This window comes from Agelaius tricolor, unplaced genomic scaffold (genome assembly GCF_023055355.1).
Source record: "Agelaius tricolor isolate 1412-34295 unplaced genomic scaffold, bAgeTri1.0.p SCAF_6, whole genome shotgun sequence".
NCBI lineage: Eukaryota > Metazoa > Chordata > Aves > Passeriformes > Icteridae > Agelaius > Agelaius tricolor.
Window position 1 is genome coordinate 7465214 of NW_027269266.1, and position 27132 is coordinate 7492345.

Here is a 27132-nt window from a genome sequence, read left to right on the forward strand (position 1 = left end):
CAAATTCATGGGTCAAGATAAGGACAGTTTAAAAATGAAGCAAAGAGGACCAAAAAAATCCCCAAAGGAGTGATGCAAATGCAACCACTCACCACCTGCCACAAGCAGCCCAATGGTCAGCCAGCCTCCCAGCCATGGCTGCCTCCCCAAAACCCTTTCCCTCAGTTTGCTGAGGGAATGATGGTTGTGTGCCATGCAATGTCCTTCTGGCCAGTTGGGCTCAGCTGTCTCAGCTGTGACCTCCCATCTCTCCCATCTTCTTGCTCATGCCCAGCCCACTCCCAAGGGAAAAGGTGGGGAGGAGAAAGCCTTGAGATCACACAGGCACTGCTCAGCAGCAGCCAGAACACTGCTGTGCCACCAGCACACCCCAAACACATCCTGCTATGAAGGAAAGTATTTCCATCCCAGCCACACCTGGTATGGTATTTTAGTGTGAAATGGAAATTTTACCTCTCTAACTTTAGAATGAACAGAAGAACTTCTGGGAAGATGAATTCCATGATGCATGAAGTCCTGAATGCAGTTATATTCAAGTACCTACAGTAAAACACACACATGCTCCTGTTAACACAATAAAACAAGAATAAGTACTGTAGCTGTTCAGCAACTATATTTTTCCTTAAAACAAGCAACTGAAAATAGTACCTGCTATTATTTCTTACTTGGCTTCTGCCTTGCCCAAACTTTTCCATTCTGGGGGCCTCAGTCTGCCTCAACTGATTATCAAAATTTCAGAATCTAGAATTAATCCAATTGTCAGAAGCTAAAAGAAGGGTAAATAAAAGTACTTTGGTATCTGAAATTTTGCTCTAGCATTGTTGTGATCTGTAATTATGCCTTTAATAATTTCCATGGAAATCCACAAAAACTAGATAAATACCTAAGCTATCAACTATACTATAGATTTGCACATGCTGAATAAAAGCTTCAGTAATTCAGTTAACGGGTATGTTTATGAAAAACATTGTGCATATGCATATTTGTGTCAACCAATATTTCAGCAGCAGAATTAAAGGTGTTTAACTGCAGCCAAGCTGATCTCAATGGGAAAACATTCAAAGCATGACATATGGTTACTCCTTGACAATGCTGAAGAGGCCCTTTCCTTAGGGAAATAATTCTTTAAGGCTTGTTAAAGGAACCTCTCTGTGGTGGAAAGTCATGAGTCTTTCCCACCCTGAAATTCAAAACTATCCAAATGAAATTTCAAGCATAGTGTTACCTCTATGAATTCTCCTGACACCTTCTTCCAGGCCCTGAAGTAAACTTCTGAAATGCATTCCACCAAGGATCTGTATTAACATATAGGAAACACTGTCAAGAAAGCATACCAACCATATCTATGTACAATTCATAAAGGTGAAACATGAAGTTTTCTATAATAACCAATATTGTTCTTAATTCTGTGCATCAAATTGGTTTTTAGAAGAAAATCTCTTTTTCAAGTCTACACCCATAACTACCAAGTTAACTCTTAATTAATGAGCACAAGCACTATTACATGATACTTGAAATATCTCCTATGGTGGGAGAGTCAAAACATTCAGAGAGACACTTTACCAGTTATGTCATGAAGAATGCCTGGAATTCTTTATAGACATGTACAGGAATGCATTATTCCACATGAAAGCATTAGAAAGCCTCTGATTTTAACACACAGAATTACTTCAGCAATACTTCACCAACTAATCAAAGAAAACAAATCTCCATATTTTTCATCCATCAGCCAAGTTCTCAGGCTATGATTTATCCTGCAAGTCACTTCTTATTAGAATGCCTTATATAGAAACCTAGAAAACTCAATTAGAGATTGCTTGTAGGAAAAAATAGGAACACCCTACAAAAGGAGAAATGGACCTGCAACCCTCACACAAGCACTGCAAATAATGCAGTCCAATTTCTATCCAAAGCCATTTGCTTTAGCTAATGGCAAATAAACATTTACTGCTCCCGTAACTGTACACCAGGCACGTCAGAGCTCCTATTAAATGAAGTTGCTGAAACAATATAACAATAATATTCACAAGATTTGTGGGTTTCTGGTTATTGATATATTTTTTCAATACACTAGGTATTTTTGGAGTGAGATAAACAAGATTTTAGACAAGCTCTTACTAATTAAGTACTCTTACTGGGATGCATACCTTGGAAAGAACTGTAATTGGTTTTTAACAGTTCCATGTATCATTTTAATGAAGTTTACGTTCCAGGTGAACAAAAAACTCAAGAGTCTTCTTCCCTGTGGGGAGGGGAAAAGAGGAAAAAGCAAAGAGAACTCAAAGGTCAGAAGAATATCCAATTTAAGAGTTACCTCAAAAATCAGCAAATACAAAGGAAATTACATCTTCAATTTTAAAATGCATAGGTGAAAATGGAAAAAACTACTTAAGGTTCTTAATTATTAAACAGAATTCAAGCACTACTTTTATTCATAGTGTAGAAAGAACACAGAACAAATGAACACGTGGATCACATATCTGCCTCCACTCTGTCCATGTCCTTTCTGGTTTGGTGTGCCTTCCATAGAGCAGCATTCCAGAATGGCAGCACACTGTGCAATCCGCACCCTGTCGGGGCTGGAGCACCGAGCTCTGCCAAGTGCCAACATCCCAATATCATCCCAGGATGACACTGAAATGATGGTGAAGGTGTGCTGAATATCCAATATCCAATATCCAATATCATCCCAGGATGACACTGAAATGATGGTGAAGGTGTGCTGAATATCCAATATCCAATATCATCCCAGGATGACACTGAAATGATGGTGAAGGCATAAATAAAACACCACAACTCTACCAGCACTGCATGCAGAAACATTTTTAACACAGCCACAGAGAACAGCTGGGCCACTGAGGAAATTAAATGTTCTGATCAGCAAGGACAATTCCTTTCCTCCTGCTACATGAAAGGTAATGTTGTGAACCTCCTGGAGCTGCTTTCATTCATGAAAACAGAAACTATTTTTCCCAAATTAGTTTTCTCCCATTTTAACAAGTCAGGAACAATGATGACAAATCTGATGAGCAATAGAATTTTGTAACAAAAGGCTGTGGATGAAGGAAATAAGCCAATGATCTCCCAGAATCAGCAAGATGTGTCCAAGGAATTGTAGCCTTATACAGCATCTGTACAGGCAGCTTCACTCTGACTTAGCTTACAGGTGAAGGCAAGACTTCAAAATGTCTGATCACACATAAGGGTGAGTCAGTTGTAAGGGTCCTTTGTATCTCTCAGCTTTCTAGCAACAAATAAATTAGGAATATTAATAAAGGAAGTGCAATAGTAAAGAGCACATTGACAGAAGTGCAAAAGGGTCACTGAATAAACAGCAGAGGTTCAGAGCCACTTCCACTGAGAGCTGGGCCAAGAATTGTGTTCACACCTGAGACCAAACACAGAAAATTGAATGCCAGACACACTTGCAGTTGGAATCTCACAGAGAAGGGGAGGGAGATGGAGGCACATAATCAGAAACTGCACTGTAGTGAGTTAGCTGAAATGCCTTTGGGTGAAGAAGTAACTCAGAAGCTCATAAAAATCAAGACCTAATGGCTAAATACAATGTCAGGATTTTTAGCTTCAGGTCTGCTGGAATCCTTCCTGTTGTTAATGAGAGTTGTCTCTATCTCCAACTTTGGTGGCCCAATATAAACACAGAGGAGTCCCACTTGGCATGTCACACATCAACATCCCTGACAAAACAAAAGGTCAAGGGAGTTTTGACCTACAGTTCTTTCCTCAACAAGGCAAGGATGAGGACAAATGCAAACTCATCTCATCTTCTACAACCCCAGCAGCAAGACAGATGATAAAAAACCAAAAAATAGCTTTCAACCAATTCTTTTTAGCCTTAGGTTTTAAAAGATTGAGCCTGCTCCTGAAAATGGTAAGTGCCTCTAGCTTAATCTGCTGCTTGTCATTAATGGATCTGAAATAATTATTTATTATTTCAGAGATAACCTGGTGATAGGTGAATGGGACTGTGAACTGTCATCTTTGGGACTAATGCAGTATGAGTGTTGGGTGTCTGGTATTGCTGTGCTTGTGGACACAGAGCACATGACTTTGTTCTATACACACACAAAGGAGGTGAGCAAGGAAAGAGCACAACAGACCCACCTCCAAAACACAGGAACAGGCTCTGCAGCTGTTTGACTGGAAACCCCATCTGAACAAGAATGTTTTCATAAATCACAGAGAGATAAATTCAGAGGATCACTCCACTAATGCAGCCTGATGATAAGGCTCTGAGAAATATTACTGTGTGTTAAACAGCACAGCTTGGGAAGGCAGAAACACTGAACTCCCTGATCTTGCAATGAGGTGTAATAAATGTGCAGTTCTCTATTGGTTTCATCTGACTTAGAACAGATACACTGCATTCCTGACCCTTCCCTTCCTTCAGTCTTGCATATTATGAGCCATTCCAGACAGTTAATCTGTCTGAAAAATAATCCTACTAGGAGAAAACAGCTGCCTCCTTCAATCAACCCATGATATTGATGCCTGAACATTACACTGTGAAAAGGAAAAGAGGAATGCTAGTCCATGGCAACACAGGATCATTGCAACCTGGAGTTATAGCAGCTTAAGCTACTACAGTACTGTGCTCTGGGATATGTACTCTGAAAATCTAGGATTACTTTTCTTAGGAACTGTAGAACAAGTCTGCAGGCATTAAAGGGAGTATTAGGCCTGATATACAGAAGCTCACTTTCAACTCACAGCAATTCATACATCATGTTGATACTTGGTATTACTACATGCATTTTAGAAGCAATACAGGATGCAAAAAAAAACGTCCAGCAGAGATACTGGGGGAGTGTTGGTTGGTTTCTTGCTGCTACAAGAAATCTATCATTAGTGAAATGAACCAGGAAGGGAAACTAGAGAACATACATGAGGTGTGTTACCACTACAACTAAACTCCCACAGCACGCAAATCCCAAACAAAAGGACTTGCAACTGAAATACAATGACCTCACAGCAACAGCTTTGAGCACTGTGAATCTCCTGTCTGCAGAGCTAGGAAAATCCAAGTTGGTGACCATTCTGGATAAGTACTGGACATTCATGTAGTGAAGTTGGATTTCTGCTCACAAACTGGGACATGTGAATTTGGATGTTTAAGTCCCTGAAATGTTAATTGTCTGAAGAGTGTTTTATGTGATCAGCTGTTTAGTTCCTGTTTTAGGGAGCTGAATTGTTCTGTTGACTCTGCTGACTAGGGTTAATATGGCACACCCCAAATACAGAGCAATTTTACATGCCCAGATGGTTCTCCAGAAGGCAGAGATCTATGACAGTGCTTTACATGCCAGCCCCACATGGATGTCTGAGGCAACTTAGGTCATTTAATGTAGCATGGGTCATTCACTTAAGCAATCAAATCCTTCCCAGGACCTGTACTGATGATGCTCCTGCACGGATGTCTAAATTTATTTCAGACACTTAATCTAACTGAGCCCTGTCCTGGGATCTTTCCAGAATGGGTTATGGTTCTCCTTTTATTTTGAACTGTTATCCACCAGGATGTAAAGCATGGCAAGGTTTGGTGGTGGAGGCCTGCAGAGGTGCTTTCTGTGGGAAGCTGCCAGAAGCCTTCCCTGTGCTGATAGAGCCAATGCCAGCAGCCTCCAAGGCAGACCCACCACTGCTGGCCAAGGCTGAGCCCTTGGGCTCCAGCTGGGAGCTGCTGCTTTCAGTCAATGCTTCCAGCCAGAAAGCAAGGAATCCACAATGAAGGATTTAAACCACTCATGAGCAGGCAGAGCAGAGAGTGCAGTAAGGTGCTCTCTAGATCTACCTAGAAAGAGACAGGCCTATGAGAATGCAAAGGTGACAAAAAGTCAAGAACCAGAAATCCCTGGGAGAGCAAAGAGAAAAATCTCATGCAGGGAAGCAAAATGTGCAAAGCATGGTCAAATCTGCACGTTCTTGTGCAGACAAACTAGACATAAACTTTCACTTTAATATGCCAGGAAAAATATACATTATTTAGTCTGATTTTTAGTCTCCTTTTCTCCCTCATATTTAAATAAAACCCCACAACAAACCCACAACTTTTATACTCTTTCACTCAAAGATTCAAGGTGCAAACTTCCTTCAGAAAAGCTGTGTAGTAATTTACATGTTATACTAAAAGTCTCACAGGATGTGGAAGAAAAAAAGAACTACAACAATTTGCTTCTGAAGCCTAGATAGCAGTTGTATTTTACATATATAATTACCAATCATTTACTGTGCCTGTATGAAGATGAAATATTAAAATAATACAGTGGATTCAAATATAACAGAAGAAATAAAAATACAGAATCAAATATAGATAATGTATTTTAAGTTCTGTGACAAACACACAAGTACACACTTTTTCCAGATGACAAAAAATGGCTTAAAATGAAATACACCAAGGACATTTGGTGTATTTACAATTAATTGTAAACTCTGTCAATAGAGCCCTACACGTCTTTCCTCTTTCCACCCACATTTTCTCTTCTTCCATTCCCACCTCTTATACTGCCTTGGTACATCATAATTTTAGTCAAAACTAAAAGAGCTTAAAATATGATATGTAAGTAACCAAAACCCCACCAACTTAGTGGCAGGTATCCAAACCCTGCTCTATCAAACATTTCACCTAATTCCTTTGCTATCTCTATTTTTAATATGACATCCAGCACAACCCTGCAGCAATCTCAGGGCTCATTTTATGACAGAAGTTCATGTATTCCACAGGAAAAGGAATATATCTATTTTAAATATGCAGGGAAGAGTTAGCACTTCAGAGACAAAGTCATGTGGTCTGGTCACCTAACCAGAAAAAAGGCTTGGATGCCACAATTGTGATGTACAGGCACAATCTAAGCAACAAAACAGCAACTGTTCACTGGGAGGAATCTATGTAGTTAAATAAAGTAATTCTCATTTTTCTGTAAAGCTGGGTTCTTTTTGTGCTACTTTTAAAACAGAATATGGCAACACAATCTTCTAGATGAAGTCATTTAGAAGGAAAATTATTTTGCTACAGTTACTTGTCTTGAATACAAGAAGAACTGCTATAAAAGAAAAGAAAAGAATTACACCAGGGAATGATTTAAAGTATGGAGGGAAATGCACTGGAAGCAAAGCACTTGATTCTTATTGCCTCGGGATAAAAGAACTGGACTGAAGATTTAGACATAAACTTTCACACTTGAGTCTGGAATAGAAACAAGTTTTCCAAATGAAACAGTATCAACCATTTATAGCTTAGAGTCAGAGCTGATTTCTCTCATGTTGCTACCTACTGTACTATAAAAAAAGACAAACTGCTGAACTATTAAAAGCAACCAAAGCTCACTGGCACAAAACCACAGTAAGATAAAAGCTGGCTTACCTCTTCTTTCTTAATGTGTTTTACACTCATAAAACACTGAAGCAACAAGTCTTTGACTTCATTACTCTCATCTGAATCATAATCAAAACAAAGTAATGTCTGATGTAGATTCCATACACGAACTATATCTGCACCCTGACAGGAAAGAAGAAGCCCACATTAGAGTAGAGAAGCTTTGCTTTAATGCAAAAAGCTTTGATTTAATGCAGAGCTGCACTGAAAGGATTTTAAATAATGAACTTGAAATGCATTGTTACAGATTGTGAAATTATGAATATTCATTTCATCACATTACTGGGAAAAATACATGTAACTGCAGAAATTCTGACTTCCAACAAATGAAGATATGCTCAAGAAATGCTCAAGAAAAAAAAAAGTTGCCATTCAATGCAAAATACGTTAAAACCACATCATTGCACTTTTTAAACTTCATACAATACATGCAGTTAACAGGGAAAAACAGAAGAAAGAAATAAGGATACATCCATTGGGTTAGTGCAAAAGATGTCTATCACAATACTCTAAGTAACTCAAACATTTTGAAAAATGAAAGAAAAATTATTTGTAGAAAGATAAAAAGAAAGAGAAAAGCTTCCCACAAAAGCTGTTTCTGTGCTTAGCTGAACATAGTACTTAATATCTGAGTTGACAAAAAGTTAATTACAATAAAAACCTTGGCCATTGGACTGGACAAAAGAGTGAAAAGATTAAAAGGAATGCAAAAAAAATATTAAAATCCAGTTCACTTGTGAAACTGATGCCAAAAACCTTTAAAATTTGTTCTAGAGAAGGCAGTGTTTTATTGGAGGGATTATCTTTCTTGAAATATTCAATAATAACCTGAAAGTCAACATAGCCTCAGCCTACCATAGCAGCTTTGTTCAGGCTTTTTCTCAGCAGAATGACAAACAGAGTCTTCCCCAGCTGCTCCTTGCCCTCCAGTCCCTTCTCCCACCACATTTCACACACACGTTGGATAGCATCCTGTAGGATTTTTTCAGCTGTAGATAATGCAGGAAGGATACCTACAAGAGTAATGAAATGATTCTTTACTGCAATGAACCAAGTCATTCCTGTAAAACAGCAGCCTGGTAGCACACTAACTACAGCTCACAGTGTCAGCTAGCTCCTGCCACGCTTACACACTTCCGTGGTTTATGCTCACTGCAGTATTTAGGCAACTCTAAGGTTTGGCCCAAGTTTTTGGATCAGTAACAATGCAATATTGAGTTTCCCCTAAAAGTAATAAAAATCACAGGATAATCAAAGTTACCTTCCACTGGGTGAACAGCTGGGAGAAAGAAAACTATTTACATTCCAACTTCTAAATTGTGCAGCTGATTTCTAGGTAAACATTGCCTTCATTTTGTCTCATGAATATGAACTCAAACCAGTACCAACTTTTCTCCTGTGAATTCTGTTTCACAGCCAGCTGGATTTCAGTCAGATCAAACAGCCTCTGTAAAATGCTGCATTCTGTACAGAGAAGCACTCACCATTTAGGATAAAAACGCATTCTACAAGAGCTTTGTAGTTTACATTTTCATCCACGGCAGGTATGGAAGCAATAACGACAGCTGCCACTCCTTGGATCACTGCTACAGTCTGTTTCTGAAAGAAAGCAATGCTGAGGAAACACTTCTGCAGTTTGTTTTGGACTCAGAACATAATTCAAACAAGAAATGAACCTTAGCAGAGAGCAAAGCTGAATTGTTATTATGCTTCCTTTCTGAAGGACGAGCATACGGGTACCCAAAACCTTTCAAATAAGAGGCAAAAGAATAGATTTTAAAGTACATCTTTTCAAAAAGTTTGAAAAGGGTTTTCAGCTCCAGCTAGTAGATAAATAACTTTGTGACTGTGCATGTGTTTCCATTCCTGCACTAAAATCCTCATCAGCAACAAACCCACATCCATTTCAGAGCTGAAAAGCCCCTAACTAGCAGGGTCACGTGTAACTCAGAGATGTGTACATCTGGTGAATTTCACTCCAAGTGTGTGAAATTCAGGCCTCTGAACAGATGACTGATTTTTCTACAAAACTCTAGGTTTCTCTAATCCTTTCCCCACTGCATTTCTTTTCTCCCCCCCAAAATTAAATAACCTTTTCCCCCAGTATTCTCAAGGCTACATAGACTACAGCACAGAAGGCAGTATATAAGTGTCTGAGTCAGAAAAATTCTATATATTCTAAATTTGTGGAAGGCACAGTTGAATCTAGATTTCATGATGTTCATCAAATAAAATGAGGTAGTGAAAAAAAATCGGGTAGTGAATTTATTATATGCCAGCTACTTAAATTTAACATGTGCAACATTAACATTTGTTTACTAACATAAGACATAGAAAAAGCCCATTCAACTCTAGTAAGAAAACTAAGTCACATGTTTCATAATTAAAATTATCAGCAGAGCTAGTCTTTTAGAGCATAGAACAATCGTAAGTTCAGCTTAACACGAGCATAAATTAAGTCATTTTAAAAAATGGGCAGGAAGGTGATATTTGGAATTGGTCTTATTTCATAACCCTTGCATGTTTTCAGATGCTATGGGAATATTCCATTTTATTTCCCAAAAAACCCAGAACACCATGTTTTTGTTTTACAAGATTCTTACCATTTCTGGAACTATGTCAACTTCCATCTCATCATCATTCTTATCATCTCCAGTGCTGTGCCACGTTTCCACAGGGTTCTCCATCAAGCTTTCTGTCAATAGCTGTGTCAGTCTCTGCCATAGCGCTTCTTTTTGCTTTCTTGGCAATTCTTGAAGTAGCTCATTCAAGTCAAAATGATCACATGTAGTTTTCTATAAATGGTCAGAAGATACCACACAATCCCACATCATTAAGTAGTGGGATTTATTTACTTCATCATCCTATCTTCTACATTTAATCTATGTTCTTACATTAATGATTAACTTATAGTCCTCTGCATTTATAGAGATAAAACACCTTCTAGAAGTCATATTTTTTAAAATAGCATAAGAAACTCCTGCTAGTTAACTCTTTATCATGAAGCAAGAGCGCTGCCTTTAAGACAGAAGTCTTTAGCCCTTAATAGCAACGAAGACAATTCCATACCCTTGGCTAAGAAGCTCAAAACTGCACAGAATTCAAGTCCCTGATTATGTCTTTGCTCTCTTAAATATCAATTGATGATGGCTGTTGAAAGAAAATCCTTAGGCAAGGACTGGAAACAGAGCAGAGCACAGGGACAGCACTAATTTGGGATATGATCTGCACACATCAGAGCTCTGCACACTGCAATGTTTTAAAGCCCCACATCAAACCCAGCTCCCGAGCCTGCTAAGCCCACACCTCCTGCTGAAGTCCTGCTGACAGGGAAGCCACCATCAGTTTTCAGTAGAGACTGCACCACGAGGCTGATCTGAAATATGTCCTAGAAAGAAATTTGCTAGAAGAATTTACCTCAGAGACACAAGGAGTCTGTTAGCATCAAAGAAGGCAGGCAACCTGCTAGAGAAGGGAATATGCAGAGAGAAGGAAGACCAGGCCTAGCCAAGAGAAAGAACAGAGAATTTCTGAGATGCAATTTGCAATATGGAAGTGAAGGTTTACTGGATCAAAAACACTTCAGAGGAAGGAGAGAGAACTCCCATAATCTTGAAATAAATCTATTTTTAGTCTGCAGATACACTGCAAAGCATCAAAAAGAAAAAGTCGAAGGTAAAAACTGAAAAGAATGAAAGAAGCAGCAGTAAGTATTACAAAGTTCCCAGAAGGGTATGAGAAGAAAGATCCTGTTACATATTTATAAGAGAATTTCTATTCTATTCTACAGCTGAAAACAAATACAATAAACCAAAGGCCTCACAGGGAGTTCTGCAGCCCTGTGCTTCAAACAAACCCAAAAGACAGGATATTAAGATTGTATCACTTTGAACAGAAAGAATGAATCCATAATAAGATCAGAGCTTTTAGATTTTTCTTTGGGATGATGTGAGACAGAATTATTCCAAAATCTATGAGGAGAAAGGATGACAGTGAATGATAATCATATCTGTGATTCCTATTTTTCTGTCTAAGAAATTATGTAATTTCTTGAATTGGAATGGGATTTAGTGGAAAAAAACCAACAGCACCTGCTTAAGATCTCAATGAACAGCACCACAATATGACATTGTAAAAATATTACAATGGAAAAAATGAAAAGCCCACAAGCAACCCTGAAGGAAAATTAGCAAAGCCCTGGAATTTTAGAATACACAGATGAATCTAAACATTGAGAGTGCAGGAAAGAAAAATTCAAGGGGGAACTAAAAGAGAGGTTGGGGCTCTCCAAATTCTAGGACTAGAGCTCCAACTAAGTAGCAAATATAATACAAAAACTAAGGAAAGCAGGGAAGCTGTAGTGATGATTTATTTAACCACAGCCTCCTCCAAAAAAAGCAATCAAGAATTTTTCAAGGGAGATCCCAAGGAGGATCCTCATACTAAGACAAGACATGGTCACACATCCTCCATTGCTGCAGGTTTCAAAAGGAAATTAATAAAATAATGGAAATATCTTGGACAGTCAAAAAGTCATGTGGATATTCATGTTCCCTTATGCTACAAAGGCATTAAGACAATTTTAATCAATATACTCATTGTAGCTGGTGACATAAGTTTCCAGAGATATTGGCAAAAGCTGAGCACTGTTGTAAGAGAACTCCTATGAATTGGTGATGAAAAATAAAAGGATGAAAAAAAACCCCAACCATTTTTAATCCAAATAGCTCATGGCTCATTAAAATAAATTACAGAATGCAGATGGCAAAGTCAACATAACCAAATCAATTGAAAAGGGAACACTGCAAGTGAATACTTTTTTGCTGAAGTGTTTAGATTTAGAGAAAAATGGGAAGGAGACTTTAGGCAAAGGCAATCTGGTAATAAATTTATCATCCATAACTACATACAGGCACACAAATGAAAGAAATAGCAAATTTCTTGGGGGAAGATTAAAGGATGTTTGGGAGACAAACTTTGTAAGCTTATCACACAGAACAAGATTGTAGGTTTAATATAGCTGCTACATGAAATCAGTTCATGCCTCTGTGCACACAGAGGTGAACTGATCCACTTCACCCTGCCACGGGTACTACCAGGAAAATCCCCATCAGAAAGCTCAAGAAACAACTGCACAATATCATTTATGGCAGCAAGCAAGAGATGTTTAGAAGAGCTCAGGTATATCTTAACACCAGGCAGATGGAAGGTGAGTGGAAAACACCTCAATGCAGATTACTATTTCTCATTATCAAGCAATATATACACAAAGTGAGAATGAACTTTTAACAGTAGATTTCAGGGGATTTGTTTTGTTGTTCCTCCCTGTTCTCTCCACACTTCCTTTAGAGAGAGCAATCTAGCCCTTCTCTAAAGCATTCACTGATAGAAAAATCCAAGTAAAATTAACAATGGACCAAAGAACAAGTGGACAGCCCAAACTACCAAATGAATGAACAAATACTAGTGAAACACAATTCTGCTATGTTTGTACATTAACTCTTATTCATTAAGAGTAAACTCTTTAATGGTTTGAAATTTAACAATGTAATACTTCAGCAACATGAAATTAGTATTTGTTTAGAATTACACAAATACTAATATCTTATTTTTAAAAAACAGTATGTGGAACAACCAAATATCAGAAAATTAGCTGGTTTATAAACATTCATATTTCAGATTCCACACCTTTTTCAGCCTGTATTCCTTCAAGTGCTATTTGAACTTCTTTTCTACAGCAATCATTCCCACATATATGCAAGTACCAGACAAATAGTGTCTGCCCCTTTGTCACATGATTTCTGCACCTGGAACGGACTCATGACTCCAGAAGTGATAAATGTACACATGGGCTCACTTACAGGACTCTGAGTGTAACGCAGGAAGTCTTCAATTGACTCTTTAGATACAACTTGCAAAAATGCTTCACGTTTCATCCTGGAATTGCCTACTTTATAACCAAAACATAACATTAGAGAATATATATCATTAGAGAATATATCTTGTATATCAAAACAAGATCATTTGGGTCTGTTGTAATCATATATCAGCCATATACATAGCATTTATATATGTTATAGATTACAGGAGTTATACATGTACTACATAGTTAAAGTAGTTTTCCCCACCAATATTATTTTATTATCTGAATCAGCACTTAGATTCACAACATCACTGGGCTGCAGGGTTTGCTTTTTTTTTTTTTTTTTTTTTTTTTTTTTTAGTAAGTAAACCTTAAAGCAGAATAAATTGTTAATGGCTATTTTGATTTTTAAAAAGCACAATGCATTCTGCAGCACACACCCACTATTTAAGCTGGTCATAATTCCCAACAAGATTATTTATTTGTATCAGAAGCACCGAGGAGTAGTAAAATGGTTTCTTTTCTCAGCTATTAAATGAAAACCATGGGAAATGGGCAAGGCCACCAAGAGCCTTATTTGCTTACGTAAACATTCCCACCACCCCAGGTGTCTCCTGACGTGCTTTTCCAGGTGGGGAAGAGACTTACAGAGCATTTAGTGTGTGTGAAGCCACATCACAGAACGGGGCGGGGGCCTCTCCTGGGCCCAGTCCCGAGCCACCCGGGGGCTCCGCCAGGCCCCGGCAGGGCAGGCAGCGGGGAGCCGGGCGGGCCGCTTACCTTGGGCTCCCTCAGAGCGGCCGAACCCTCACGGACCCGCGGGACCCTCAGAGCGGCCGAACCCTCACACAGACCCGCGGGACGCGCTTCCAACACCGCGGCGCCGCCTCAGCGGAGCGGAACGAAGCCGGCAGACACGCGCGCAGAAGAGCCCGCGGGGCACGGCAGCACCGCTGGGGGAGACTCCGGCCCCGGGAACCGCTCGGAGGGGATAGCGGCGGGCAGTTCGGAGCCCCTGAGGACGCTCCGGGACGCCGCCAGTCCCCGCCCGGTCCGGTCTCTCCCTCACCCGCCACTTTTCGAATCCTCCCGCGGCCGACGTTGCGCGCGCGCCGCGGAACTCCCGTCTCGTCTCGCGAGATCTTGGCCACCGCCCCCGCCCTTTCCCGCGCGCGCCAGCGCTGAGGGCGGGGTGAGGGAAAGGCGCCCATGGGACCCGCGTCGGGACGGGGGTCGTGTTAAAAACTCAGGGAACCACAACGTCATCTGGGCTGGAAAAGGCTTCTGAGGTCATCGAGTCCAGCCTGTGACCGAACATCATCCAGTCAACTAGACCATGGCACTGAGTGCCACGTCCAGTCTTTCCTAGACGTCTTCAGAGAGGGCGCCTCCACCACCTCCCTGCACGGCCCATTCCAGTCACCCTTTCTGTAAAGAAATTCCTCCTAATGCTCCACCTGAACCTCGTCTGGTGCAGCTTGAGGCTGTGTCCTATCCTGTCGCTGGCTGCCTGGGAGAAGAGCCCGACCCCCATCTGGAGGCTACACGCTCCTTTCGGGGAGCTGTGGAGGGTCACAAGGTCCCTCCGGAGCCTCCTCTTCAGGCTGACCCCCCGCTTCCCCAGCCCCTGCCCCGCTCCATCGCCGGGCAACGCGGGCAGCGCCCGGGCCGGCCCCGGCGGCTGCTCCCGGCAGCTTGGCCGCGCTGAAAGGCTCCTTCCTCCGCTGCTTTCTGACACGGCTGGTCCTGGGGGAACATCCATCAGTTACCCAGAGGCAGCTGCCATGGTTCAAACCCACCGCCCCGCTCGCTGTTCCCCTTCTGTACCTACCTGCAAAGTGTCAGTGCTTCCAAATGGGGGGAAGACATGCTCCGTTAAATTCATGTTCGTGCTTAAGGAACGGTATTCCTTCTTCCATGGATCTCTGGTTACGTGGACATAATGCTTTTACAAAGCATCACGCATTTGGTTACTCTGGTGGCTTTTTTTCTCCAATAATGTTATTGTTGCTTTTGCTGACAGCTATGCTTTTACTCACAGTCCTGGTGAACAATGGGAGTACTTTGCACTCTTCATCCAAAAGCAATCAAGTTAAACAGCCTGTATGCCAGAATGTATAGGAGACTATGTAAGCTAGATGATATTTAGAGTTTGATAACTAAGGATTTTTTTTAATATATCAGGAAATTACATCTTCTGTTTCTTCTTTGCAGTTTTAGAAATAGTTCGAGTCAGATTTTGAATTCTATAATATTTCCCATTCCATTTGTTTGAGCTCTTCTGCAAACCAAAACCAGTAAAAGCGTCTTGTAAGGGCTTAGTTTGTATCTTTCCATTTGGCATTTTCAGTAGCATTTCTCAGTGTTGGCTGTTCGGAAGAGAGAGGTGCAGAACTGAAGTAATTTACTTTCAGTCTGTAGAAGCAGTACAACATGTGCTGCTTTACTGTGCAAACAAACAGAAAACCAACTATAATTTCTATAGAAGTTCTCACATCTGGTTAGACTTTTCAGGATTGTAATTTTAAAAAAAATATTATGTAATTCAGATTTTATTCAGTATTAAATGTAAACATTAGTCCCTTTAAAAGTAACATTTACATCTTCTGCTGTTTTAATTTTTAACATAGAATCTTTCTTAATGATCCTGCCTTTCACAGTTTTAGTTTACATTAAAAATTAAGGGTTTTTTGCATTTTTGACCACATTTATTTGAAATGAGAGGCTGGCTTGTGTCAGATCCTGTGGACCAGACTTTATATCCCAAGTCACGTATTCAGCTAAGTGCAAGGAGCCTGTGGAACAGTTTGCTTGGAGTAAGTTGCATGAGCAATCAGCATACCTGTAGAATTGTAAAAATAAATAAAAAAGTGAAACACCTGACATTTATATATTATGCTAATGTCTTCCTATATTAAAAATTTTCTGCATATATAAAAAATCTTTGCCATTTTAGATCCAAACTGATGGATTTATTCATCATGACTCATGTATACTGAATATTTCATTAATACCTTGATTAGTCTTTTAATTAGATGCTACATTAGTCACCTGGTTACTGTTTATTTAGTTGGGCACGTATCATTTTAGCAAACAAACTAAAACATATTTTAGTTTTTAATTTCTGTTGCATAGCAACCACAGAATAATTTTTTTCACAGTATTGAAACTAGAAGTTGACACAGATAACAACAGGCTGAATAACACCAAGTGATTCATTTTAAAGGACCATATAGAGAAACCAGAGAGACAGAATAATGTTTTCTAGGTTTTTTCAAGAACTGTGCATGAACTGCAAGCCAGTAATAAACCTACAACTCTATTTTCAGTTTCTCTAATATTCTCCCTTTCAAGAGTACCAAATTACGTGCCTCTCTTTGACATATCTGTTCATCTGTTCAAAATAATCTATACCCTGTGATAATAATCTCATATTTATTATCATTTTCCTGTCAAGTTAAGGCAAAAATGAAAAATGGGCCTTTCGCACATGGTTGCTGAGCAACAGCAAATAAAGATTTGCTTTTGTGCTACTGCTTCATGAACCAGTCTTTATTCTTGTTGGTGGCCTGCATTAGAGATCTCAGTTACAGATGGCTCACACCAGAATATTGTTTGGACTACAACAAGCATTCCATTTCAACCTATAAGAGTCAACAATATAAATAAAAAATAAACAAGTAGTTCCCTGAACGTCAGATGCTTTCTTGACAATATTTTCTTATATTTATAATGTTATTTTGTAGATAATAGTTTCTTATGAGATTATTTCACACGTTATCTACTACCATGCTGGAGTTGTAACTTCTCTTTCTTTTTCTTTGAATATGTAATAAAATTTGTTATAGTTAATACAGTATGAACAAAATCTGCTCTTCCTCTGAGGCAGGCTGTTAATAATTTACATGCATGCATTTCCCTTGATTTTTTTTTTTTTGATCTTCACATACTTTGATAAATAATCCGAACAGCATGGGAGAGAGATGAAGTTTCACACTATTCCACTTCTCCAGATCTCCCCTTGCCTGAAGGTAATCCTGCCAATCATGCCATCCTTTATTCAGAGACAACTGTCACTTCTCAATGCTGGTGTGATTAGACCGTGAAAAGGCTTATTTCCCTTAAATTATTAATATTAACATGAATCAATTTTAGAGTTTAAGAGATTAAGTAGAAAAAAAAAATCACTGCAGAAAATAAAAAAAAAAATGTATCCTTGTTAACTCACAGCAAAATAAGGAAATGAATTGCGCGGAGGGAATGCAAAAGCCGCTCGGGAGAGGCACTCCCGGGAGCCGCTGCCGGCGGTACCGAAGCGCTGAGCCGCCGCCCCGCGGGAGCTGCCCGCTACTGCCGGCCCTGCGCGGAGCCACACCCAGCTCCGTTGGACTGGGAAACACAGCACTTCATCTGCCTGCCTTTGTTATGATGCCTTATGACAAAATGTGTCGGGTTCGGCTGTCTGTCTCTGCCCCGACACGGGTAGGCTGGTTCTTGGGTGACCCGCGTTTCAAAGGACGAGTCTGGACTCTTCAGTTTTTCGATCTTCAGATTGTTTATTGTTCCTTATCTACAAAATTTTCTGTCTGCCCAACAGAGGTCTGATCTGCAAGGCAGCCACAGGCACTCTGACCACCCATGGGGCGGTCATGTCTTTTTATACTAAAATCTACGTACATGATATTTACCTTTATTTTCCAATACTTTTCACCCATGTTAGCAAGTGCACCTTCACCATAAACCAATCCCCAAGTGCCAACATCACCACAGAAGATGGAAGACAAGAAGAAGAAAGAAGAAGGACGAGACACGCCCTGATCCCTCCATCTTGTCTCCATAACCCCCCTGTACCAAAAACCTTAAAGTCTATATTTCACCCTATAAATGTGTCCTTTTCACACCCTTCACTCCAAAGTGATTCTCATGTCCTCAAACTGCTGTCACTTCTGTGGATGGATCAAAATCAAGCCACCAAACACTCCTGGCAACATTCCAGGATTTCCGAGACCCCCAAGGGTTCTCTCGGTAACTCTGGACAATCCGGAGTGATGTGCTGAGTTCCCACAAAAATGCTTAGCTGTTATATCAGGAAGAGGGCTGGAGCATGGAGACGGGCTGAGAGAGCTGGGGGTGCTCAGCCCAGAGATCTGAAGCCTCTGGAGAAACTTTAGAGCACCGTTCAGTACCTAAAGGGTTTACAAGCAAGGAGAGAGAATTTTTTAAGAGCGTGGACAGACAGGAGAAGGGGGAATGGCTTTAAACTGACAGAGGGCAGGTTTAGATTAGATCCTGGGAAGAAATTCTTTATTGTGAGGTGGTGAGGCACTGGCACAGGTTGTCTGCCACAGGAGAAGCTGTGGATGTCCCATCCCTGGCAGTGTCCAAGGTGAGATTGGCTGGGGCTCTGAGCAACCTGGTCTAGCAGAAGGCATCCCTCCTCATGGCAGGGGTGTTGGAAATAGATGATGTTTAGGGTCTCTTCCAACCCAAACCATTCTATTGGTCCTATAATTATTATTTGCTGTATTATTATGGCCTTTCTCTTCTCATTCATTCTTTATAAAGTGTTACAAGTCACTGTGATTTTTCTCTGCTCACTATTAGTACCGTGAAAATGGAAAGATTCCTGAAATGTTATAAGATACTCACAAAAAGAAATACAATACCAGTATTTGCATAGTTGAATCCATCCCACTGTAAAAAAAAGGAAGTGGAATTTTTCATTACAACTACAGCAAACATTTTCTAGCATAAAATCATTGTTATCTTTCAGAATACTATGTATCATTGAGTAAATTTATAACAATAGTTTGTCAGTTAATTTGTTTCAGATATAAACCACTCCAGTTACAAATGCTATGTCTGTATTACTTTAACCCTATTAAATTACATTCTGATAGAGATTTACTGCTCTTGTAAGTGTCCTGTCTCCTTGCAGCTCTCATTCTATTTTAGTCTTTAAGAGAAAAATGGTTTCTAAGGTACAAAATCACTGTTATTATTAATTTTACAAGTTCTCTTAGAGGCTTCATTGTGATAGACATGCATCATTTAGATATGACACCATCTCTGTTCCATCTGTCTAGTACAAAACATGAAAATACAGTACAAATATCAGAATGGACATGATTTACTCATCCATATTAGTTCATGCATATATAAACACACACAAACACACAACAAACTGCTTTACATTGCCTGGGCATTATACCAGCATTCACTTGTCTCACATCTGTGTTGGCTTTATCAGCAGGGGTGTTCCCCATGGCCTTGATCCAGAGCAGGCACCTGACCAAAGCCCACTGGGGTTTTTTACAGGCTGCATGTCCTGCTGCCTTCCTGCAGAGCTGACAGTAGTGTGGTGTCAGCCTGGGGGGAAATGTGCAGCCAGGCACCCATGAGGGCTTCCACTTCCACTAAGTTTAGACACACTTGTCATTTATTCCTGTTCTGGCCATCAAACAGTTTTATCATCACAAGAACTGTGTTTTAGCAAACTTTCTTATCATGTCCTTAAACAAAGGAAAATTAATTCTTAACTTAGTTTTTCTAGTAGAATTTTATGTCTTCCCTTTACCCCCATGTTGATTGTACTGCTCTGTGATGGATTTCATTGTTAGCTATCCTGAGTTTCTAGCCATGTACTTGAATCAACAATAAATACTTAAAGCACAGGGATGTTTCAAATGTGCTGGCCATTTTCCATCTCCTGAACTGTAATTTCACTTCTGCCTGCTTCTGATTAATTTCAACTTTTTGCATTTAATCTCATTGAAGTTGTTTCAGCAAATCAAGGGAGTTCTAGAATCAAATCTAATTTGGGATCTAAGGCATGAAACACCTACATTGAATTGCTGACAGAAGCATGCAGAATTTCTGGTGAACTCAGAACCTTAATCTTCCAGAAGTTTCATGTTTCCTCACATCATTTTTAAAAATTTCCCTGTGCCTCATGACTAAATACCTCTACAAAACTATTTTGGCAAATTGAATCCCCCATTATGAAACTCAATACTTTTAGGATCTCTGGTGCCTCAGAGGAAAGGGGGAGAGCAGAGCTTGATGAGGACCATACCTGTTGTTCACTGTTTTTAAGCCAGGGTGACTCGAGGCTGCACTTCCAAACATGCCTCTCATCCAAACCACTTCCTTATTGTACAAGAAAGTGCACGGGCAGCAAAAAAGGATTCTGAGAATAGGGTCTGCACTACCATCTAGTGGAATATAACAGTACCTTCAGAAATAAACACTGGGCACTAATGACTATACATGGAAAACCTTTAATGTCTCAATGCAAAAAAACAAGATAAGCAAAACTAAAATAGTTTAAATTAAGCATTTTTATGTCTCAAATAATCTGAATTTGAAAAAGCATATTGAATAAAAAAATATGGCATAGAACAAAGTTGCCTAAAACTAAGATTGAAACTTGTCAAAAAGCTAATCTTAGTATTTTCAACTTCTGATTCCAACTTATTTTACATGCAAATTAATTCATGATTTACCAAATAAAACAAAGAACCAGCATTGCTACCAGTACCATTCATGAGTCATGAACATCCATTTCCATTAACCCATTTTTACCTTTATTTCATTGTCATCACCTGGATAAATGACAAGTCTGGGGACGATCCAAGTCCTCTTTTGGATGCTGTTGACAATTTATTAAATGTATCCAGTGGAACTCTGAGCTGAAAGTTACAACAGAGCACCCATTCAGTGGCTATCATAGTTACCTGAGCTCAGAGAATTTCATGATTCATGCAAAACTATATAAACTTTCCTACAAATTGTAGGTGGAAAACATTGCAACATAGTAACTTCAACTTAACCCAAGAGACAGCAACAACAATCATGCAAAATACATCAGGGATTTCAGCCTATCAGCTGAAGAATTTCTCCCATGGGAAGTCTGCATGAAACTGTCTTGCAAAATATTCTGTATTTAATTATTAATCATTGTGACACGCTTAGTAAGCTCTAGTTGTCAGGCTCTCAGAGTTTGTAGAATAACACACTAGCTTGCAAATTCAACTAGATTAAAAGAACAAAAAGACTTGTTTGAAATTTCATGCTGGAAACAACCTCTCTTAAATGAATGCACCTTTTTTGGGTTTAAGAATCTTGTCCCAGTTATTGAGTAAAATTACTGACCTTCATTCAGTACCTACAGTTACCATTTTGCTAGCATTATCTATGCTACAACTCAAGTTCTATGCATAAATTAATGTATTTTTAATTCCTATCAAATTTTTGCATCCTGACTCAGCAGAGCTTGCAGCTCCCAGCTGTGTGACCCCTTGTTCCTGCCCAGCTGCAGTAGCCTCATGCCCATCCCTGAGAGCTTGGGCTCAGGGAGAAGAATGCCCAGGAAGACCTACAGCTCAGACCAGGAGTACACTGAGCTCCAGTTTACTGAGCTTACCTTAGTGGTAAAAAAACTATATTTGAGAGCCATAGAATTGAGGTTGGAAGGGACCTCATCTAGTGCAACATCCTGCAGAAAGGAGCTCCTTTGTGTAAATAATTAATAAATAAAATTGATCATCAATTAGATCCTTATCACACAGCTGATGAGTGAATTCACAGGACACAGCTGGGTGCAGGGACATCACAACTTTCTTGTGTCATTTCTTGCACAGAGGCTGAGGTGCTTGGTGCCCTGCAGGAATGGCCCTGCAGGGTCACCAAGCCCTGCAGGTGGCCACAAACCATCCTGGGCTGGAACCAGCCCTTCCAATGCCTGCAATCTTGCTTAGCTTTGGGCTGTCCTTGGACATGTCCCTAAAGGGATTTTGAGGAGAAGAATGATCACTGTTAGGCCTTAATTCCCTTCTGTAAAGTTTACAGCTACTGAGGACTCAAAGATTAACATGAAAGACAGGTTAGCCTCACTTTGGTGGTGTCTGAGGAGACTGAGATGCAGGAGCCTGCTCAAATTGGATTCCACTGTAGATGACTGGCATGCAGCAATACTCCCTGCAGACAGTGAGAACAGAGAGTATCACCTCTATCACATGAATACAGATTAGAGAACTTTCCTCCCAGAGCTGCCATCTACTCTGGCAGCTACATTTACTGCATAACACTGAAAGAAATACAAGTGGATTTTTGCATTTCTCATAAAAATTTTCTCTGAGAAAATTGTTGAGAGCCTCACTGCCTTAGAAATCAGTAGGAAAGTAGGAAATCATACAATAGTTGGACACTTTAGAATATATAAAGCCACCATTTGGGATTAAATAATCTGACTGCTTCAGCAGCCAGCTACAACCACAGATGGGTCCAGGACAATCTTCAGTTTTGGTTCTTTCTACCAAAGGTACCATCCAAAATTCAGAGTTTGTCTGGGGGAGAATATGAACAATTAAATTGGTTAAAAGAGGTACTTCATAGGAAACAAATTCTGTATTCAAGTCTTAGCTGAGAAAATACTGAAAATAGCCACATTGGTAACTTTATTGGCAAACACTGCTCCTGGGTGGAGGCTGGATGAACTAAAAGCCCAAACCAGTTTAAACAGTACAGCAGATATGAAGAAGAATCCTGGGCTGGGGTGAGCCCATCAAATTAATACCAAAGCCATCTGCAGGAGTGTCTTGCACAGTTATTTCTGCTCTCCAATAAGATCTGTGACCACACAGGCAGTGCTGATCCAGATACCACCTGTCTTGCAGGACTGAATGGAAGGTTTGATCTTGACCCAAGTCAGGAAAATGCTGACACCTGATCAGTACAGGGAGTGTGCAATCCAGAACCACCTTGCCATGAGGGACATGTGGAGACAGCCATGCTTTTCCTAGGCTTTAGCTGCCGTCCCATTGATTAGCAGATTATTCTGCTAAAAAAGGGATGTATCTCCTTCTAAGGGAAAAAAACCCCAAACCAAAATGGAACATAATTTTGTAGTTAGTAACATTAAAGATTATCCAGTGGGGCCCATCCTAAATGGGATAGTGACTGACTGGCTGATGAAGTTTTGCAGCTTTTATTTATGGCTGATGAAAACTGACTGAATATGAATTCAGAAAAACTGTAGCTGTTTATGGGAAGATGTATCATAATTAATTATAGAATTATAACTAATTATAAATTAATGTTTAGTGCAAAAAGCATTATTTCTATGGTAGTTTTTCTGGAATGGATAGAGGATATAATAGCCTTTTTCTTATTTATGCAGTACAACCATTATATTTTTCATCAATTAGCCTTACCAAGCTAATGAAAGAATAGAAAACAATGCCATGGGTACAAATCTGCTGATTCTAAATCTAAGGCAATTAAATGCAGTTCTAGGTCCTTTTGAAAGCATAATTAAAGACATTAATAAGTGCTAGAATTATGACAGTTTGTTCAATTGATCAGTTTAAGAGAAAAATAAAATTTAGACACTGATGTTGAACAAAGGACCTACTAATTCTTACATGTGAATCTGTTCCAGAGCAAGAAGCACAGAAATCCCCATGAAGTGTCCTGCACTTCTCACTCCACTTTCTCTCATGTAAGATCCAAAAATCTGCCGACAGACCTTACAGCAAGGCTCCCTAGGTCACAGGAGTCTGGCTACAGGACTATTTTAAAAATTCAGTTCATTGAATTACCAGTTAGAAGAGGGATGTGCAAGACAGGAGAGGGGGTGTGTGTGTGTGTGTGTGTGTGTGTGCAGAGGGAAGAACACACCAACTTCCATATGAACCATTTATTGAATAAATACATGCATCATAATGTAGAATTACATGAGCAAAAAAGGCAATCTGTATAAAATTGATTACCCTTTGTTCTCATTTTAACTCTCACCATTTGCTGCAGCTCTGATAAGGATTCAAGACAGAAAATTAAAACTCTTTTAGTCCACCTCCAAGTGATATGCATGCTGATTTGAGTTTGAGTTATACCACTGCTATAGTTAAGAAAGCTGGTTTTCTTGTCAGTGAAGCAGAGTAATTCTAAAAACAGTTTCAATAGTACAGAACATGTGTTGGTACATACAGGTAACAAAGCTTATTTTTTAACCATTTCTTAAACATCTTCATATGTTCATATTTTAAGGCACAGGATAAACAAGAACTACATGAAAAGCTATCAGTTGACATTGAATAAATGACTTGATAATGAGGTGCAATTTTTGCCCAGAGGCAAAATTGTCCTTCCTACTTCCATATAAATGGAACAACTGGAATTTGGTAATACAAAAGTTGCATCCGCTATCCAAAGAATCAATCTCATCTAGGCACTCACAGTCTGATCCAAATTCACTCAGGAGAATGTTTCTGAAGATCTGGCATCCAGAACTGATTATAGACTATGGGAATTCTAGTTGCTGAATTGCAATGACAGTTCAATCTCTTAATTTCAGACTCCTAAATGGAAAATGGGATCTCTAAGAACCAATCTCTAATTTTAGGTGAGCTATTTTGAAAACCTGCCCTATATTCTTTATTCAATTATGCACTTTGTGCTATCCTTTCACATTTGCCTGAACACAGCATTATTTTCCACCTTCAAACTTTAAAAGACAGAAATGTTTTTGTTCAAGTGCAGTTTTCTGTCCCCAGACTTCACTTAAGACTTGGAACACTGAATCAGCTTAACACCCTATTTTTTGGCTGCAGATCAAACTCTGTGCAGTCACTGGCCAAGATATAGAGCAAAAATCCTTCCACCTCAGACTGAACAAAGGTAAAAGACAATTATGTTGAACTGCCACTCTTAGACCTCATTTATTCAGATTAGCATTTGGTTTCTGCATTTTCATTGCATTAAGAACAATTCTCTGTCTTTCCATTCTTAACATCTTAATGGAGAACTAGCAAAGAAAATATCTATTTCATAATATATTTTATATTAATAGATGAGTGAATATATAGCTACTCATACATTCCAATATACAGTGAAGCCTTCAAATGGAAATGTTTTCTTACAAAGAATCTCTATTGCCCAGCCCAGTAACAGCAGTTACAGTACAATTTACAATGTATGATTGTTTGATAAAATTGTTGTGTATAAAACGTGGCAATGGGAAGGCCATCACCGTATAGAGGTGTATGGTGCAGGTCACACATAACCATAACAAATGTTCTTGCTAAATTGAATTTAGACAAACTGAAATTTTTAGACTTGAAAAAGACAAAAAGCTACATCTATGGTAGGCACTTTGGTACATCTAGTAATGTAGACAAATTCTACATCTAGAGTTAAGGTTCTGTCAGTTTTCTTACAATAAAGCTAATTTCAGGAGTTTATCATTCCACGTTAAAATTCTTTCTTGGCTGAGACATCATTCTAGAATCTTAGCTAAATAATATACTTTGTCTAATTGCATACTTCTCCAAGGATGAGGACACTGGCTTTCCAAAAGCCAAGCTGTTCTCTTAGATTCTTAATGCACATTTTTCTAACAGTCTGAAAAAACTTACCAGAAAAAGAAAAATCAGTTCTGAATACAAAAAACAAAGTCCCATAATTCATAAAATTAGAGTTATGAGCTCAGCTGTTGGGGCTGATAGTCTCCCTTCAGATCCTGCCTGCCTGGATCAGTGTGTGCTGACTGCTGCCTCCTGCCCAGCCCACAGCAATGCTTCAGGAGAAGGACAGCATTGCTCAGAAACCTGCCTGCACCATTGATGTGCAGTTTGCTCATGCACCAAACACACTAAGCAGCAATGAAGCAACTGTCAAAGACAGTCACTTTCATCTCAGTTCCCCACTTCCTTACCTACTGGTGTTCATTTGAGGATTACAGAAGGTATCACATAACATACTATTTTAGCAGAGTACTGTATAATAAAAATAACATATGTCTTGTACATATGCCTACTATATGAACTTAACTTTCAAGCTGATTTGTCTACTTATAAATCAGTGAAACATGGTGGTAGGGACAGTTTAAAGTGGTTAGACATCTTTATAATAGAGAAAAATCCATGTCCTCATACCTTCAAAAGATCACATGTCTAGTACTCCAGAGTACAGGAATAAATAACGAAATCCAACTGAACCTGTATAACAAAACTGTACTGTTTGTTATGTTTACTCCATTAAATGAAAACTCAGATTTAGAAACTGTTATTTGTGGACCTCATCCTCTATTTATACAATACTTATATAATTCTCATTTTTATTTATAATATTCTATAGCATGATTTCCCAATAATACATTTATATATAAATATTAAAATGTTAATGTTTTATACATTTTAAGCTAGCCCCACTGGGCCAGAAACACAATAAAGTAAAAATGTTTTTCTGCAGTTTTGTTTTGCAGAGTATCACAAAATGATTAAGACCATTGTGCTGCAAAGACAAGAGATTCATCTGAAGAAATTAACATGCATTTAGAAGAAAATATCTTTATCCTTTATCTAATTTTCTTCTGAATTCAAACCAGCATGAAAGAATTATAAAAAAATAGTATATATTTACATGGTACAGTATACCTTGGTGAGATATAAAACAAGTCAGGAAAACAGCAGAACATGTTCTTTTCACTTTCTAATAGGTACAGCCATCATAAAGATCAATTTAAACACAAAAGGTTACTTTACTGTACTATTGCACATTACAGTAACACATAGAACTGTTTAGCAAAATAAAATATAAAGTTTAACAATGAGGATGGCTATGTCTACATAAAATGACAAAGTGTTATAAAATTATTGGGGATGTGTCTAAGAACTAAATCAGTAAAGCTATAAAAATAACATTGGTACATCTCTGAAACAACGTGTTAAAAATATATAAAGGTTGGCAAAATTATGCGTGAGGAATTCCTGGTGTCCATGGGCCTAACTTGCACCCTGTGGCCTTGTACCATCTTCTGTCAAATCATACCTGAAAAAGAAAAAACCAAAGGATTGGGTTTTTTACATTTAGCATG

The 27132-nt window shown here is 39.1% G+C and overlaps 2 protein-coding genes across 5 annotated transcripts in view; both read right to left on the minus strand.

Moving 5' to 3' along the window:
• The window catches only part of NCAPG2 (non-SMC condensin II complex subunit G2), a 48949-nt gene extending 33262 nt beyond the window's left edge, over positions 1 to 15687 (minus strand). Inside the window, exons 1-9 of one of the 2 annotated variants that reach the window (XM_071428610.1) lie at positions 15088 to 15687; positions 13255 to 13343; positions 9997 to 10188; positions 8878 to 8992; positions 8249 to 8406; positions 7382 to 7516; positions 2148 to 2242; positions 1226 to 1295; positions 454 to 540 (exon numbers count right to left, since the gene is read on the minus strand). In XM_071428610.1, coding sequence (XP_071284711.1) covers positions 454 to 540; positions 1226 to 1295; positions 2148 to 2242; positions 7382 to 7516; positions 8249 to 8406; positions 8878 to 8992; positions 9997 to 10188; positions 13255 to 13329 — 927 coding nt within the window. In that variant the 5' untranslated portion in view covers positions 13330 to 13343; positions 15088 to 15687. Of the gene's footprint in view, positions 1 to 453; positions 541 to 1225; positions 1296 to 2147; positions 2243 to 7381; positions 7517 to 8248; positions 8407 to 8877; positions 8993 to 9996; positions 10189 to 13254; positions 13733 to 15087 lie in introns of those variants that run through there. The other variant, XM_071428609.1, reaches the window with a different exon arrangement.
• An 8253-nt stretch (positions 15688 to 23940) lies between these two features.
• Positions 23941 to 27132, minus strand: part of ESYT2 (extended synaptotagmin 2) — a 79367-nt gene continuing 76175 nt past the window's right edge. For all 3 annotated transcript variants that reach the window (XM_071428611.1, XM_071428612.1, XM_071428613.1), the window contains one exon: positions 23941 to 27086. In XM_071428611.1, coding sequence (XP_071284712.1) covers positions 27041 to 27086 — 46 coding nt within the window. In that variant the 3' untranslated portion in view covers positions 23941 to 27040. The remainder of the gene's footprint in view (positions 27087 to 27132) is intronic.